The sequence below is a fragment of the Salvelinus sp. IW2-2015 genome, unplaced genomic scaffold (genome assembly GCF_002910315.2).
Source record: "Salvelinus sp. IW2-2015 unplaced genomic scaffold, ASM291031v2 Un_scaffold564, whole genome shotgun sequence".
NCBI lineage: Eukaryota > Metazoa > Chordata > Actinopteri > Salmoniformes > Salmonidae > Salvelinus > Salvelinus sp. IW2-2015.
Window position 1 is genome coordinate 605,592 of NW_019942576.1, and position 17,907 is coordinate 623,498.

Here is a 17,907-nt window from a genome sequence, read left to right on the forward strand (position 1 = left end):
CGTATAATAAATGCCTTCGTGTCTCATCTTTCTTTCTGGTCCTGAGGAGAAAAAGAAGAGGGGGAGGTTCTCATCTGCACTGTTGAACCAATCCAGTAAATGTGGAGGAGGAGTTAAGATGGAGAGTCGCCTTGTTAACGTCCAAAAAGGGGAKGTCGAGTCACAGGCTCTCGTTCCATTTCCTCTGAAAACCAGATGCATCTGTTTTTAAAAACCCGGCAYAGGGTGAGCTAGACCTGACGCAGGGTTTGAGACTCAATATATAATGACGAACGTTGAGTCCCAATCTGGTCAGTAGAATTGCATGTAAATCAATGGGGACATTAACGAAATTTGACATCATTAACTGGCCAGTAGGAAGACATGACGGGATGGGGTTAGGAACACATTTCTCCAGGGAAAGTCTCCCTAGGCCCGCTCCCATGGCATCTTACATAAGTCTCTGGGGCACACACACACATCCAGTACAATAGTCTTACACAGGACAAATCATTTGCTACAGTATAAATCCTGTTGAAATGATTGTCTGGAAATGTATGGAGGCATTACAGGAGAGAAAATGCAGCAGTAGTTATCAGGAAGCCCTTGAAAAAGAGACTGGGTCTTAATGGGCTTTTCCTGGTAAAATAAAACTTTAATTTTGGTCAACTCTCTGCAGTCAGGAGAGCTTCTGTACTTTTTCATTCTCGTATTAARGGTGAGTGAGAAGCCGACAGACAGAGAGAGASAGACATTTTTTTWTTTTAAGCACAGAGACCCAAATAATGGTGAATTACGCCTTCATTACTGTGAGACTTTAAAACTCTAAACGTACACTCAGAACTAAAAAGCACAGTACAACAGCAAGCAGCTGACACTAATTGAGGAGTCCATAAACACAAACAACTTCATGGCAAAATTGAAAAAATCAAAACAAGAGGAATTAGCATACAAAATGGTGACATATGGAACAACACATTTTAAAAACTCTACAACACCGTTCAATTGACACAAACGCAGAACAATGCCAAATTAATGAGAAGTTGAATGGATTAGAAAAAGCTATAAAAGACAATCAAAATCCATTGGCTCCCCAATTACTGACCAGGAGCTCTATAAGAAACTTCAGGCTCTCAAATTTAAAAAAAGCATGCGGACCTGATGACATCCTAAACGAGATGCTCAAACTCACTAGTGCAAAATTTCAATTGCTATATTAAAAACTGTTTTAATTTGATCCTGAGTGTAGGTTATTTCCCTGACATCTGGAATCAAGGACTCATAACCCCAATCTTTAAGAACAGAGACAAATTTGACCCTAACAATTACAGACACATTTGTGTGAACAGTAACTGGGGAAGGTTTTCTGTAGTATTATAAATGTAAGAGTTCTAATCTTCCTTAATAAGCACAATGTCTTGAGTAAAAGCCAAATTGGATTTATACCAAAACATCGCACGACTGATCATATTTACACCTTTACACACCCTGATAGATAAACATGTCCACCAAAATAATACCAAAATATATGCTTGCTTTATCAACTTCCAAAAAGCATTTGATTCTATTTGGCATACAGTCCTGTTCTACAAAGTTATTGAAAGTGGTGTAGGGGGTAAAACATAATTAAATCAATGTAGTCTGGCAATACGTGCAGCATTAAAATTGGCAAGAATATAACAGAATTCTTTAACCAGGGGCGGGGCCTTCGTCGGGGTTGCAATCTGAGCCCTGCACTCTTCAATATTTACATCAACGAATTGGCAACTATTCTAGAAAAATCCTCAGCCCCTGGTGTTAGTCTCCACAATTCAGAGGATAAYTGCCTACTCTTTGCAGATGACCTATGCCTGCTGTCACCCACAGCGCAGAGCCTGGACATGCTAGAGCAGTACTGCCAGACCTGGGCCCTGGCAGTAAACCCCAAAAAGACAAAAATAATGATTTTCCAGAGAAGATCCAGATCTRAGGGAATTAGGTCAAAGTTCTCAATTGGTACAAAATATATAGAGTACTGCACACACTACAATTACTTAGGTTTAAAAAGAAGCTCAACTGGACACCTTAATGAGGCAGTGAATGAACAGAGAGAAAGCACGCAGGGCATTCTACGCCATTAAAAAGCTAATTCAAATTGAAATAACTATTCAAATTTGGCTAAAACTAATTGAATATGTAATTGAACCAATTGCACTTTATGGCAGCGAGGTGTGGGGTCCACACAAACACCCCGTTGAAACCCTGCATGCAGAGTTCTGTAAGATTCTCCTACATGTCCAGAGGAAAACTACAAACAATGCARGCAGGGCAGAATTAGGCCAATATCCACTAATAACAAAAACTCAAAAAAGAGCAATTATGTTTTGGAAACATCTAAAATACAGTGACCCCCTCTCATATCATTACCAAGCCCTGCAATGCCAAGCGCTGAGCAAAGAAAAGAGTCCCCTCATGCAGCTGGTCCTGGGGCTGAGTTCACAAACCTGTTCTACTAACACACTGAAGCCTCAGGACCAGAACGTCCAATCAATCAGAATAAACCAAATTACAACACAGTCAAAACAAAACTATATTGCTTATTGGGAAACACAAGCACAAACAATGCAAAATTCAGTGCTATCTGGCCCTAAAATCGATAGTACACCGTGGCTAACTATTTGACCATGGTTACTGATCAAAACCTTAGAAAAACCTTGACAAAGTACAGGCTCAGTGAGCACAGCCTTGCCATTGAGAAGGGTAGACACAGGAAAACCTGGCTCCTTGTAGAGGAAAGCTGTGCAACCACTGCACAACAGAAGAACCTGAGACGGAGCTGCATTTCCTGACAAAATGTCAAAAATATAAAACAATTAGAGTGTCATTTCCCCAAATGTGAAACCCTTATTCAAGGTTTTCAAAGACCTCTATGATGAGAGTAGGCTACCCGTCCTGTTGGGGGAGGACGCAGAGAGCTGTGGGTTTGGCAGAGCACTACATTGCTGCCTGCCATAAGTTGAGGGACAGTGTCTGACAGACCAATCAAACCTGCACATGTCCTCTACTGTATGTTTAATGTTATTGTTCAATGTAATGGCTATTTTGACCCTTGGTATTGTTGTTACTGTTGTCCCGTTGACAATTTTGATTCTCATTATTTCATATTGTAAATATCCAAAGTAAGCTTTGGCAATATGTACATTGTTACGTCATACCAATAAAGCAAATTGAATTGAGAGAAAGAAAGAGACAGAGGCCACAAATTCCAATTGGCTATACTTAAACTAACATCAGAGAGCGACACGGGGCGGCAGAGAGAGAGAAGAGCGACACGGGCGCGCGAGAGAGAGAGAGCGACACGGGGCGGCAGAGAGAGAGAGCGACACGTGGCAGAGAGAGCGAGAGCGACAAGAGAAGAGAGAGCGGACACGGGGCGGCAGGAGAGGAGAGAGCGACACGGGCGCAGAGAGAGAGAGAGCGACACGGGGCGGCAGAGAGAGAGAGCGACACGGAGCGCAGAGAGAGAGAGAGACACGGAGCGGCAGAGAGGAGAGAGAGGAGAGAAGAGAGAGACACGGAGCGGCAGAGAGAGAGAGAGAGACACGCGAGCGGCAGAGAGAGAGAGAGAGAGAGAGAGAGAGAGAGACGGAGCGGCAGAGAGAGAGAGAGAGAGACACGGAGCGGCAGAGATTGAGAGAGACGGAGCGGCAGAGAGAGAGAGACGGAGCGGCAGAGAGAGAGAGAGACGGAGCGGCAGAGAGAGAGAGAGAGACGGAGCGGCAGAGAGAGAGAGACGGAGCGGCAGAGAGAGAGAGAGACGGAGCGGCAGAGAGAGAGAGACAGAGAGAGCGCGAGCGAGTGTAGTATCGCTACTGTAGTACTCGGACTTCCTTGTGTGAACACATGGTTTGCTCAGATTCTGCTAAATGCCAAAATGCTGAGCCTGGCTATATCTTAGAAAACACAATGCATGCTATTTCACCATCACATTAGGCTAATTTCAAAACTGGCAATATTCAAGAAACAGAGCATAGCTCAAATGCAGGTAAAACTGGTACTAGGCTATGATTTCTGGCCTTTTAGACAATTCCATAATATCGATGTGCCAGAATAGCAACCTAAAATTACTGCATTTCCGGTATTCACTCAGGTAGAAAACAGGAAGTGGACTTTAGTCAATAAAAAGAACTCTCGCTGCATTCACAAACCACACAGTGTTAACCTGGAGCAGTAGCACAACACACAGGATATATTACAGTACTACTATCATAGATATTCCCACTAGTGTTGGAGTACTATCACTACAGAGGCCTTACTCCATCTAAACCCTCCTATACAGCCCTTATATATGACAGAGAGAGAAAGACAGTGAGTGTGTAATTGAGAGATGGATGGAGTGATGAAAGAGAGTAGGATGGAGAGGAAGCCAGTGAGGGGAGAGATGGTGAGGTTAAGAGAGAAGAGGCAAGGGAGGAGAGCTGGATGGAATGATTTGATTTAATCTCCAGCTGATATGGAGGCAAGGTAGAAAACACACCCCACACGCACTAGAAACGACCATCTCTGATTCATATATTTCAGCTACCTCTAATACTGCAACATACAGAAGCCCTGTTCCATATAATAGCATACAGATAGAAATGTGAAAGATCAGAGGTACTATTTGTAATTTAATATTCACCAAAATAACCTACTTCACGTCTTCCCTTTCAAACGTGACTAGATCTTTAATTTCAAACTAGCAGAGGCACAAAATAATGAGATTTTCATTGAGAACGCATTGATTTGGCAGGTGTTCGAGCTCACTTTGAATAATAATAGCTGCAATGGTTTATTCATGCCTTTTACGAGAGAGAAAGAGAGAGAGGGGAGATCTACCAGATAGATTCAAAGAAACCTTCAGCGACGAGATCACTCAGGGATAAGCAACGAAGCTTTAGCAGCAGTATGAAGGAGAGGGCGGAGCTTACCTACCTTTTATTTGACGTGACAGAATACACCAAAATGTATCCGTTGATGTCTATGGAGTAGGTCTGTGGGAAAATGGAGTATTCATCCTGCCAGAGAGAAAGAGGCCTTTTGTGGAAGGATTCATCAAACATCAGAGAGAGATAGAATGTCTACTCTACGATGGGAAAAATGAGGAAATGTAGCTACTGTATGTGGAATGAGGCTGAATAAGGATGTCAATTGAGATCTAATCTACACCTGGTCCAGTCTACACTGCCCCTGGTCCAGTCTACACTGCCCCTGGTCCAGTCTACACTGCCCCTGGTCCAGTCTACACTGCCCCTGGTCCAGTCTACACTGCCCCTGGTATTAAAAATAATTTATGTTGGCTCTCACAGAGTGACCCACTGGCAGTCTGACCACAACATTCTGATGTGTGAGTAGTCTCTCCACTGGTAAGAGGGACACACCTGCCCAGCTGTGTCCACCAACTGCAGGTGGTACTCCTGACCATTCACTGTGATCATCTTTGTAAACGCTGAGGAGAGAGAGAGAGAAAGGAAGACAAATGAAGTACTAAAGCTGTGTTTACACTGGCAGTCATTCTGATCTTTTGGTCACKAATTGGTCTTTTGACCAATCAGATAGGCACCCCAATTATTGGCAAAAGAGTTTGTGTAAATGCAGCCTTATAGTTCCTAAGTGATTCTACAGACCTACAGTTCTGTCAGAGGTATTCTAAAAGAACATAGAACATTTTTGGGACTGAGATAGAATTAGCAAGACAAATAGAGACACAAAGAACGTCTCATTCATTACAATTCAGAAGGCCATTTCTCCACATCGCTTTGATGAGCCCATGACAAATCATGGTGAAGCAGAGAGACAAGTAGGGCAACGTGTTGATGTGGTGCTGAGATCATAACACAGTGGAAGTGACGTGTTTAAATCAACTAGAACAGGCAGGACTGAGACACATTCTGATTGGGCTGTTACTCTGGATGACTGGAACTGAACTGCCTGCCGACTGCCCAACAGACAGAGGCTACTCCCTCCGAGCTCATGGACAAGACCACATGTACACCGCTTTCTTCTCCAAGGTGAGTGGAGGTGAAAACCCATATCCACCCTTGTGCCTCATCACAGGAGGTGGTGGTTCTGTGGTGACCGGTGGGCTGGGATCACAGGTGAGCTAAGGGGGTTTTCTTCAGTGGCTTATTTAAGCGCGACACACACACACCGAATTAGCAGGAAAGACAGCCAAATCCACATCGCTACTGTAGTATAGTAGAATCATGTTTGTAGAATGGAAGCCAGCACAATTTATAAATGGGAAGCATTCTACCTTCCTGGGCTTAGAGAAGCAGCTGAGGCCGATCAAGCGTTTCATTCACAAAAAAAATAAGCCCTGGCTGGCTAAAAATAACTAGACGTTCCTTTCACTGGAGGCTGCATGGATGGAAGCTCCCCAAGCCTTGAGACACCGTAGATACAGTAGGCAGGAACACACAGTCTACCCTAGGAGTGTTAAGCTACTGTAACATGCATTAAGCTTAAGCTGTGCGCTCCGTGCTAACAAAGAGCAATGCCGTACCAACAATGTGTATTGCGCGCGTGTATGTCTGACTGAAGCGTGTGTGTTATTGGTTTGTCTACCTATGAGAGACTATGAGTGAGGTAGACCACTACCTTCTGTCAAAACGACTGTTCATTCACAAACATCAGAAAAGCTCCCCTGGCTCTCCATGCAAATAGTCTGTAGTGGCGATGAAACAGAGTCCTCCACACAACCCACTAATAAAAATGCTCCTATTGGAGACAGAAAGAGAGTGCGTGTGTGTGTGAGCAAACAAGTGTGTACATGGGTGCCCTTTCTAATAGTGTGTGTACTTATATATTGTTGTTTTGTGGTGTGGTTTTCATATAAGCCCTTGGGCTTCCAACCACAGCTGCACACCCCCTTTTTTATATATATGTTAAAAAAAAGAAAAAACTGTATTGTTCTCTATCTCTTGTTTTCTCTAGTGCAAATAAATAAATAAAGTGTCTGCTGAGTCAGAGTTGTGTGAACTTCACCATGAATGAGGAGCCTAGAGACATGTACCTGTCTGTGTCCAGAACTCAGAAACCTGGAGGGAGAGCGGTGATGACATCACACACTTACTGTTTTCAATGGTTGGGTCATACGAGTCGACAAACTGGCCTTCCACAAACTGTATTGTCAAGGAGGATTTACCTGCAAAGAGAAAATGGAGAATCTTCGCTGATCGACGTCCTTTGATTATCAGATGTTGTAATTCATCAGCATTACAGGGAAAGGCCAAATACTCTGACTTCCCTGTGTGAACACAAGGTTTGTTCCGATTCTGCTAAATGCCAAAATGCATGCTATTTCACCATCACATTAGGCTAATTTCAAAACTGGCAATATTCAAGAAACAGAGCATAGCTCAAATGCAGGTAAAACTGGTACTAGGCTACTTTTTCTGGCCTTTTAGACAATTCCATAATATCGATGTGCCAGAATAGCAACCTAAAATTACTGCATTTCCGGTATTCACTCAGGTAGAAAACAGAAAGTGGACTTTAGTCAATAAAAAGAACTCTTCAAATCAATAGAAGGGATTCTCGCTGCATTCACAAACCACACAGTGTTTAACCTGGAGCAGTAGCACAACACAGGATATATTACAGTACTACTATCATTAGATATTCCCACTAGTGTTGGAGTACTATCACTACAGAGGCCTTACTCCATCTAAACCCTCCTATACAGCCCTTATATATATATATATATATATATATGTAGCAGCCTGTTGCTATAACAATGGAGAGTGGAGTACTGCGATGCATGGTTGGAGAGACGTGAACTCTCTCGCTCTGTGGGAAAAGCCCGGAGGAGTGGAGCGTCAAAATGAATGAGAAGCTCGCTCCCATTTTCAACGCTCCACTAGTCTGGCATCAACGCTGAATGATCACCTCCCAGTCCAAAATGAACCATCTCGTCTCCCCGGGTGGTGAAACTCCAGGGACACACATGCAGTCGATTGAGGTTAATATAAAATAGGCTACGTAGTTTGAAATGCTTTCAGATTCTTTGTGGATTGCACTTGTAGTATTTTGGGCTCTTTCAGCGAAGGATAGTCACAATGTGCAGGAAATGTACACCAGTCGAACACGGTTTCAGTTTAGGTTTGAGGAAAACAAATTGAAAAAGCACAGAATCAGTGGTGGAATAAACACACATTGTCATACTTGAGTAAAAGTAAAGACTCCTTAACATGAAAATGACTCCAGTAAAAGTCACCCAGTAAAATACTATTTGAGTAAAAGTCTGAAAGTATTTGGTTTTAAATATACAGTTGAAGTCAGAAGTTTACATACTTCTGTAGCTAAATGTAGCTAAATACATTTAAACTCAGTTTTTCACAATTCCTGACATTTAATCCTAGTAAAAACTCCCTGTCTTAGGTCAGTTAGGATCACCACTTTATTTTAAGAATGTGAAATGTCAGAATAATAGTAGAGAGAATGATTTCTGACAAAGCTGGTGTAACTGAGTCAGGTTTGTAGGCCTCCTTGCTCGCACACACTTTTTCAGTTCTGCCCACACATTTTCTATAGGGTGGAGGTCAGGGCTTTGTGATGGCCACTCCAATACCTTGACTTTGTTGTCCTTGAGCCATTTTGCCACAGCTTTGGAAGTATGCATGAGGTCATTGTCCATTCGGAAGACCCATTTGCGACCAAGCTTTAACTTTCTGACTGATGTCTTGAGATGTTGCTTCAATATATCCACATTTTCCTGCCATCTATTTTGTGAAGTGCACCAGTCCCTCCTGCAGCAAAGCACCCCCACAACATGATGCTGCCACCCCCGTGCTTCACAGTTGGGATGGTGTTCTTCGACTTGCAAGCCACCCCCTTTTTCCTCCAGACATAACGATGGTCATTATGGCCAAACAGTTCTATTGTGGTTTCATCAGACCAGAGGACAACCTTTGTCCCCATGTGCAGTTGCAAACTGTAATCTGGCTTTTTTTAATGGAGGTTTTGGAGCAGTTGCTTCTTCCTTGCTGAGCGGCCTTTCAGGTTATGTCGATATAGGACTCGTTTTACTGTGGAAATAGATAATTTTGTACCCGTTTCCTCCAGCATCTTCACAAGGTCCTTTGCTGTTGTTCTGGGATTGATTTGCACTTTTCCACCAAAGTACGTTCATCTCTAGAAGACAGAACGCATCTCCTTCCTGAACGGTATGATGGCTACGTGATCCCATAGTGTTTATACTTGCGTACTATTGTTMGTACAGATGAACGTGGTACCTTTAGGCGTTTGGAAATTGCTCCCAAGGATGAACCAGACTTGTGGAGGTCTACCATTTTTTTCTGAGGTCTTGGCTAATCTTTTGATTTTCCCATGATGTCAAGCAAAGAGGCACTGAGTTTGAAGGRAGGCCTTGAAATACATCCACAGGTACACCTCCAATTGACTGAATTTATGTCAATTAGCCTATCAGAAGCTTCTAAAGCCATGACACCATTTTCTGGAATTTTCCAAGCTGTTTAAAGGCACAGTCTACTTAGTGTATGTAAACTTCTGACCCACTGGAATTGTGATACAGTGAATTATAAGTGAAATAATATGTCTGTAAACAATTGTTGGAAAAATTACTTGTGTCATGCACAAAGTAAATGTCTAACCGACTTGCTAAAACTGTAGTTTGTTAACAAGAAATGTGTTGACGCCAACCTAAGTGTAAGTAAACTTCAACTGTACTTAAGTATCATTTCAAATTCCTTATATAAAAAATGCACTATGCAGAAATGGCTCRGCCATTTCCTGGTTGCTAAAACTCTACATTTCAGTTTGTGAGACCAAACAAGCAGTCATTGTACAATGGTTTTCTACACAATCTAAACATATTTTCCATATCCAAAAATAATGTTTATTCAGCTGTTTGAAGCTGGTGTACAAAAGCCAAAGTAAAAGATGTAAAAACCAAACTGCAGAAGGGAAGCATAGAAATAGCGCACATAGAACAYATCTACRGCTTCTTAGACTTGCTTTCAAAGGGAATGAAAGATCTATAACTCACATTTCTATGTGAATRTGYTCGGCTCGCCCAAAAAGTTACATATTGTTGCTTTAAACGAAACAGATGGCACCATTAACTTTTTTTACGGCTAGCCAGGGGCACACTCCAAAGCTCAGACATAATTTACAAAGCATTGTGTTTAGTGAGTCCACCAGATCAGAGGCAGTAGTGATGACCAGGGAAGTTCCTTGGATAAGTGTGTGAATTGGACACTTTTCCTGTCCTGCTAAACATTCAAAATGTAACGAGTACTTTTGGGTGTCAGGGAAAATGTATGAAGTGAAAGGTACATTATTTCCTTTAGGAATGTAGTGAGGTAAAAATGGTCAAAAATATAAATAGCAAAGTCAGGTACAGATACCCCAAAAAAGGAATTAAGTTCTCAGCTTGGTTTGATGAACACCATTGGAAATAACCTACATCAGGGATCGACAACTAGATTCAGCCGCGGGACCATTTTTTAGGGTGGCGTCTTTCAGATGAGACGCTAAAACGGGTGTCCTGACTCTGTGTCGTCACTCTCTGTGGTCTCTCCACCTGACAGATGATGTGTGATGAGCGCTCTGGGCACAACAGTTGTCACCGTGCATCACTGAGGTGGGTGCTACACATTGATGGTGGATGAGGTGAGTTCCTCCCTACTATGTAAAGCGCTTTGAGTACCTCAGTTAGTAGAAAAGTTCTATATAATCCAATCAATTATTATTTGTATACGACCACATCTCTATTATGCGTTGGAATACTTTGATTTCCAAAATTAAAATCACTTTCCAAAATAATATATATATATTTTTTTAAACACTGCTCAAAAACTGTGTGTGGGGGGGAAATAAAAGCACCCGTAGGTCCCACCAGTTGGGGAACCCTGGCCTACATAATGTTCACACCAGTTTTCAGTTTGGTTTGCTGACGACACATTAGAAATGCATAGGGAATGTACATCATTCTAACCAAGTTATCAAACCTGGCCGCAGTTTAAGTTTGATGAGGACACAGGCATCCTCTGAACTATAAATAGCCCCTGCGACAAAAACATCTGAACATAGTTCTCTCTCTGTAATTGTATGCGACCTCAAAACAATGCCCAGATGCAGGAGTTGCAGATTATGCAGTGACCTGACACAATGTGTGGAGAAACAGGAAGGAGTAGTGTATTCCATGGCACTGTACAAACCAATTTTCTCCTTCCTCTTCATTGGCTTTAATGAGGCACGAGCCAAAGCCTATGAACACAGGACATATTTAAAMATTCAGCATGACTGTTACAAAGACTGGAGACATGCCAATTAACAGCTTTGCTATGTGTGAGTCGCTGTAACGCACTGCGGGTGRCCTTTTGAGCCTTTAGTATACAGTACAATATGTGCAGCATATTCTAGTAGGAAGGCTGAAGAATAAAATAAGAAAARGGGATGAATAGCTGGAGTACAATAATATGGCAAAAAAGGTTTTATGAGGACATGAAGACAGAAACATGGGGACATTATCAATTGTCTTTAGAATGTATGTGAACACTGGAAATGACAGGCTGAACATTTAATCCTTATACTGTAGTCTATGGTCTTGATTTTCTTGGACTTGTCTTGTGAATGAACCAAACTAAATGAAAAGGCCTATAGTATACTGCTATGATTTTGCAACAGGGAGTTCATTACACTTGTGGTGTACATTTGTACGGCAATGGCGGAAAGATATTATTAAAACGTTTGCTTAACTATGCTTTGCGGTACAACATTATTCCATGTTCTGTGTGAACCAAAGCCGCGAGGTTGGTATAACGACTGGAAGCTGTGACATATGGTCTACATCCAAAACCGGACKGTAATACAAACATGTCTGGCATGGAAAATATCCACTGCACCTTGTGGACCAAGTTCTGAAAATAGTTTTGAGACTATCAWGTCAAGGGCTCAACCTCTGACATTAATGGTAATACCAAGGTGACGTGTCTAATAGTGATGCGCGGGTTGACTCATATCCCGCAGTCCCCGTGGTTATATCCGCGGGTTGAATAAAGYGAAAACAATGAATAAAAAAAATCTATAAGCTACATACATTGAGGTTTTTCATTCATTATTTTTTATCTGGAGTTAGCGCGTAGCCTAAGCGATAAGGCCTTACTGTAGCGCGCCAAATACAAGCCAACTGCCAAATGCATTTGGGAATTTGGGCAGAAAAAGTTAACTTTGATACACTGAGGAAAAAAGSACAATTTCAGAGTTTAATTCAATAAGAGAAAAGCTGCGAAATAAAGAGAAGGGAGGGCCAGAAGCCTGTTTGGGAAAGATTTGGTAAAGTGGTAAAAGAGGATGAGGCGCTACAGAAATGTAACAGTCACAAGACAGGGACTTCAAAATGGCACATCAGGGGAACTGTACTGTTCAGATGGGTTAAATGGAATAGTAGCCAAGCTGAAATCTGGACACTGACTGTAGGTCGAAAACCTCATAGTCTAATATAATATTAACTCCTGCAGAATTAAGCATTTCATGCAGTAAAATGATACACCAAATGTACATTTTGACTCGGGAACAGGAGTGGAGAAATCAGATTTATTTATTTCAGCATCTTGAGAGAATGAATGCGCGGTTAGGGACRGCCTGTAAAGGTATTATCTTTATCAGCGTCATTATAGCTGACAGTTTTTKAACCACATAAAATATGCATCCAAGCCAAACTTAAAGTTAATCAAAACCCCGATCACAGCCTGTTGTGATACAGCCTGGGATCGAACCTGGGTCTCTAGCGCTGCAATGCAGTTCCGTAAACTGCTGCGCCACTCGGAAGGCCAAAATGTAAATCATTGAATTAGGCCAGCATGCAWTTACTGGTTTTCTTCCCTTCACTAGTCACTTCACTAGTAAGGTTGGGGAGTAACTGATTACATGTAATCTGATTACCAAAAACAAACGAATCAGTTACGTTACCAGTAACAACAACAAAAATATCAAATCAGATTACAGATTGGCTASTTTTAAAAACTAGAGGATTACTTCTTGGACTTCTTTTAAATTCAGAAAAAATACATTGACACCTTTCTGTTTACTCAATGAAATTAAATTCAACATTGAAAAAAGGCACACATGTAAGTTTGTTCCATCTGAATGAGTGAACACAAGTCAGACCACTATGATGACACACCAAATGTGTTTGATGGATCCTTTTTGTCTTCTTCTAATGCACCCAAAAGGGGGAAAGTCATTCAGAAGCAACTAAAAGTAATCAGATTATGTTACTGAGTTTGGTCAATTCAAAAGTCATGAGGTAACCGCCAAATTCCTTCATAAAAAGCTACCACATTGACATTAATACTGGTACTCTCCTGAGTTGTGACATCCCATTCCTATGTGAATTTGGTCAGGTCACCCAAAAAGTTACATATTGCCACTTTAAATGAATAAAAAACAAGATTTTTTTTAAATTATTTTGCCAAGTTCCATAAATGTGCTGAGAATGTTCCAAAGCTAAGCKACTATTCTGCACCATTCCCAGAACATTGTGGGAAGGTTGTGTGCAAAAATAACCATAGGACAACCACGCTCTTATGAAACATAMGGTTCTCAGAACCTTAGCTTTGGAACATTCTCAGCACATTTATGGAACTTGACAAAATAATATACATTTTCTTGGTTTTTTATTCATTTAAAGTGGCAATATGTAACATTTTAGGTGACCTGACCAAATTCACATAGAAATGTGAGTTATAGATCAATCATCCTACTTGAAAAGAAGTCTAAAAAGTGGTAGATCCATTATGTGKGCTATTTCTATGCTTCCCGTTCTTAAGTTTAGGTTTTTGCYTCTTTATTTTTGGTTTTGAACACCAGATTCAAACAGGTCAAACAACAATATTTTTGGCTATGGAAAATATATTTGACAGCAGTTTAGATGGTACAGTGATTCAATGATTAGCTTATTTTGTCACAAACTGAAATTAGGCGAKCTATTATAGTTCTAGCAATCAGGAAATGGCAGAGTGATTTCTGCAAAGTAAAACTAACAGAACGTTACATTGAATAAACATTTTGGTAAGTTCTAGGAATGTTCTCAAACAGTTCAGAGAATGATAAGAAACAACGCTCTCCTATGGMAATTTCAATACTTCAATACCATACAGCATAACGTTTCCACCAGGTTTCCTCACGGTTATATTTGAAGTCATGTTCTCAGAACATTTAGAAACCTTTCCATGAAAAACACAAGAAACCATTAGTAATGTTCAAAGAACGTTCTACGAATGTTATTGAAAAACGTTCCGTTTTCAGTGTCCAAACTCTCTATCTTGTAAAGTGTGTTGGCCGTTCCCACTAATTGGCCACACCTGATCTTAATGAGTGCTTGTTTCCTTTGATATATGGTGTTTGAATAGATAAAATGGAACAGCTTTGTATGACTAAAAAAAAACAAAAAGAAACATGGCTTGGTATCTCCATCCTGGTGGCGCAGTGGACTAATTACATGGATAGAGAACTGAAGATCATAGGTTTGAATCTCACTGACGCTGTGCTACAATAAAAATTACATGTTTGAATGCCTAAGTAAATTAATGAACATTTGTCCCACCTGTGCTTGGAGTTCAACAGACTAAGTTAGCAGTGTTAGTAAAAGTCTTATTGAAACATTCAGTGAACATTTTAAAGTTATTCAAAAACCTCCAAATAACCTATGATTTCCATTCTCAGAACGTTAATAAAAGCTCCCAGGAAAACTTTCACGGAACCATAGTAAAACGTTCTCAGAACCTCCATGCAACCTAAAAATGAAGGTCCCCAGAACAGGCAAAAATGTTAACTTTGTTCTCAAAACATGTTTACTGTTCAGGAAACTATTTGCTTCGTTCCCAAAATCAATGGGAAACAAAAAACTTTCGTTCCACAATTTTAAGAAACCAAATGTGCTAGCTGGGGTATTAAGTCCCAGCATCAGGACCGCTCCTGCTGTGGCGTGAACTCCGTCTTGCTAGTTAGTGGCTTGCGTAACAACATTGACGTAACAAAAAATATAAAACATGACTTAAAGTACTGTGCATAATTCAATTAACTGTAGACTGCCATTTAAATTGCGATTTCAGTGGGAGGCCTACTAGCGCTGGCTAGTAGGGGTAGGCCTARGCTACAGTTCTAAACGAAATCTCTATAGAGTCGTGGGTTTCCAGTTGAGTGACATTCAGCTGACTGGCTGATTCAACAGCAACAATTGACCAGGCAGCGGACATTGTTGTAGTAGCCGCTCGATATGAGCATGCCGTTGACATCTTGCTAGTTGTATGTGAAGCTATCGTCATTGAACTCGCCTACATAGAAACCGCACAATAGACCTCGCCACCACTGAAAACGACTAAATTGCGCCCACTTACCGACGGATCTGTAGCCCAGGACSGCGATTTTTCGGGATTTCGGCTGCGGCATCTTTTAGCAGCGACACTACATCAAAATGATCAAAAACTGGAACAGATCTCAAATGCTATGTTAAAAACAACAATGACCAGAATTGCACCTGCAATTAGCTCGTTTAAATAAAACAACTATTTAGCAAAAAGTAGTCACGCATCTGTATACTATACCTCACTCCCAAAGAAATATTAATGAATGCCCACTGTTGGTTGGTTGCGCTTACGRAGAAAGGAGGGTCTCTGTCCTCTTCTTGAGCTGCGGTTGGATACCGTGTATTCACAGTTTTTAGAAGCACGAAATTCATTGGCTCTTAAAGATTACAACGACTGGAGAATCTACTATCGATTCCGTTATGATGGCACTGACAGCAATTTCTGTAATGTAAAAACGATTCATTCTGAATATAATATAGAAATGTCAAGAAAGGTAACTCGCGCATGATGTGTTATGAGTGTCACAACTAAATGCATCTCGAGGTTTGACTGAGTACGAACATGTGCAGATCCTTCTGTGGGTACACATCATATTGGCCTTTTTAGAAATATATAGGTATCATATTTATTATTGACATGAATTTGCAATTCGAAACAAAGCCGTTCCTACCAGAAAGTCAGCAACAGACGAGACTACATGGGCGCATAAATCTCACCTTGCATGGGTTTATAAAGGTTCTGGTCTCTGCTGCCATCTTGTGGTGCCTTATATACTTGCAGTACACTTCACTTCATATTATAGCAATGATTCCATTCACTGTTACAGAATACAACGTCACATTGAAACTGTAGAGCGCCACCAGCGAGGAGAGGACTGACTATTGACAATCTCCTATAATTATCCCAATGAGGCAGGCAGAGTGAGGTTAAATMAGGAAATATTTGGCGAGATCACATGCTGTTGCATGCTGGGTCTCGTAGTTTCTTGCCTCATATTTATGCCATTGTACAAAGGGTATGGTCTTCACTGCTAGTACTCTTCTGTATAGATTTCAATCACAATCACGTTGAATTTCATAGCACTTAACATGTACAAGCAAATTTCATAGCACCTAACAATTATGACCAAAATTCAATCAGATCAACATATTCCATGGCATGTCTCAAAGCTCAACCTTAAAGGATCATTTTGGTATTTTACAATTTAATGTTTTCATGGTACTCAGAGTAATCTATGAGCCAGGAGAAACTATAATCCATGGCTCAGATTTCTGAAAGTAGCCTATGAGCCAGGAGAATTATAATCCATGGCTCAGATTTCTGAAAGTAGTCTATGAGCCAGGAGAACTATAATCCATTGCTCAGATTTCTGAAAGTAGTCTATGAGCCAGGAGAATTATAATCCATGGCTCAGATTTCTGAAAGTAGTCTATGAGCCAGGAGAATTATAATCCATGGCTCAGATTTCTGAAGTAGTCTATGAGCCAGGAGAATTATAATCCATGGTCAGATTTCTGAAAGTAGTCTATGAGCCAGGAGAACTATAATCCATTGCTCAGATTTCTGAAAGTAGTCTATGAGCCAGGAGAATTATAATCCATGGATCAGATTTCTTTAAACAGCCACTTCAAACTTTAGCCACTGCTAGCTAAAAATGGATGAGAATAAAATCTGCACAACACACAAAAACACATATCAATAGATATGTATGTATTTGTAAGTTTGAGTAGTTTTTGTCTTCCATACAAGATAAATACAAGGCTTACAATACATCTGGTCAACATTATGCAAAAAAAGTCAAAAGAAAGTTTTAAAAAATATGACCCCAAAAAAACATGATTGTCACTCAATGTGCTTCACAAAAACGCTCAATGAATAAATAGTCTGTCCAACTTAAAATATTTACAATATTAACAATAATGACCGCAATTAATTAAGCTTTGGATCTGTTGACCTGACGAAAAGCTTGGTGTGGACGTTGCAGGACGGCTTTTTCCCCCTCCTGCCGGCACGACGATACTAATAGCAACCAAAGCGATGGCAGCYTAAACATTTAAGATTTCTCTTTCTTAATGCCGGTTCAACTTTAGCTATACATGTCAAACCGCTTCACCATATTAACAAACATTGTGAAAAAAACGGAAATTAAAAACGTGGATTAAAAACCAACATATCAACATTACGCTTATGTCGCATTTACCCACAAAAACAGAAATTACATAGATCATCCGATGCGCATTAAAAAAGCAATAAACAGGAGTCACTGGCAAGAGGAGAGCTTTTTTTGTTAAAACAATAGAGAGGGTTGGGAGATGGTGACAGATGGGCAATAGAATACATCAGTGTGAACTCCTGTTCAGGTGCTGTTCTGAGTGAGGGGGGGTGAGGGTAAATACAGTAGTGCTGTCTAGTAGAGAGGAGAGGAGAGGGGTTGGAGGGGACAGTAACACTGACTAGTAGAGAGGAGAGGAGATGGAGGGGACAGTAACACTGACTAGTAGAGAGGAGAGGAGATGGAGGGGACAGTAACACTGTCTAGTAGAGAGGAGAGGAGATGGAGGGGACAGTAACACTG

The 17,907-nt window shown here is 40.9% G+C and overlaps 1 protein-coding gene across 2 annotated transcripts in view; it reads right to left on the reverse strand.

Annotated features, from left to right (window-relative positions):
* Window positions 1–15,596, reverse strand: part of LOC112068573 (GTP-binding protein Rheb) — a 30,051-nt gene extending 14,455 nt beyond the window's left edge. For both annotated transcript variants that reach the window (XM_024135736.2, XM_024135735.2), the window contains exons 1-4: window positions 15,363–15,596; window positions 7,073–7,144; window positions 5,379–5,446; window positions 4,933–5,015 (exon numbers count right to left, since the gene is read on the reverse strand). In XM_024135736.2, coding sequence (XP_023991504.1) covers window positions 4,933–5,015; window positions 5,379–5,446; window positions 7,073–7,144; window positions 15,363–15,414 — 275 coding nt within the window. In that variant the 5' untranslated portion in view covers window positions 15,415–15,596. The remainder of the gene's footprint in view (window positions 1–4,932; window positions 5,016–5,378; window positions 5,447–7,072; window positions 7,145–15,362) is intronic.
* Window positions 15,597–17,907: the final 2,311 nt, after the last annotated feature.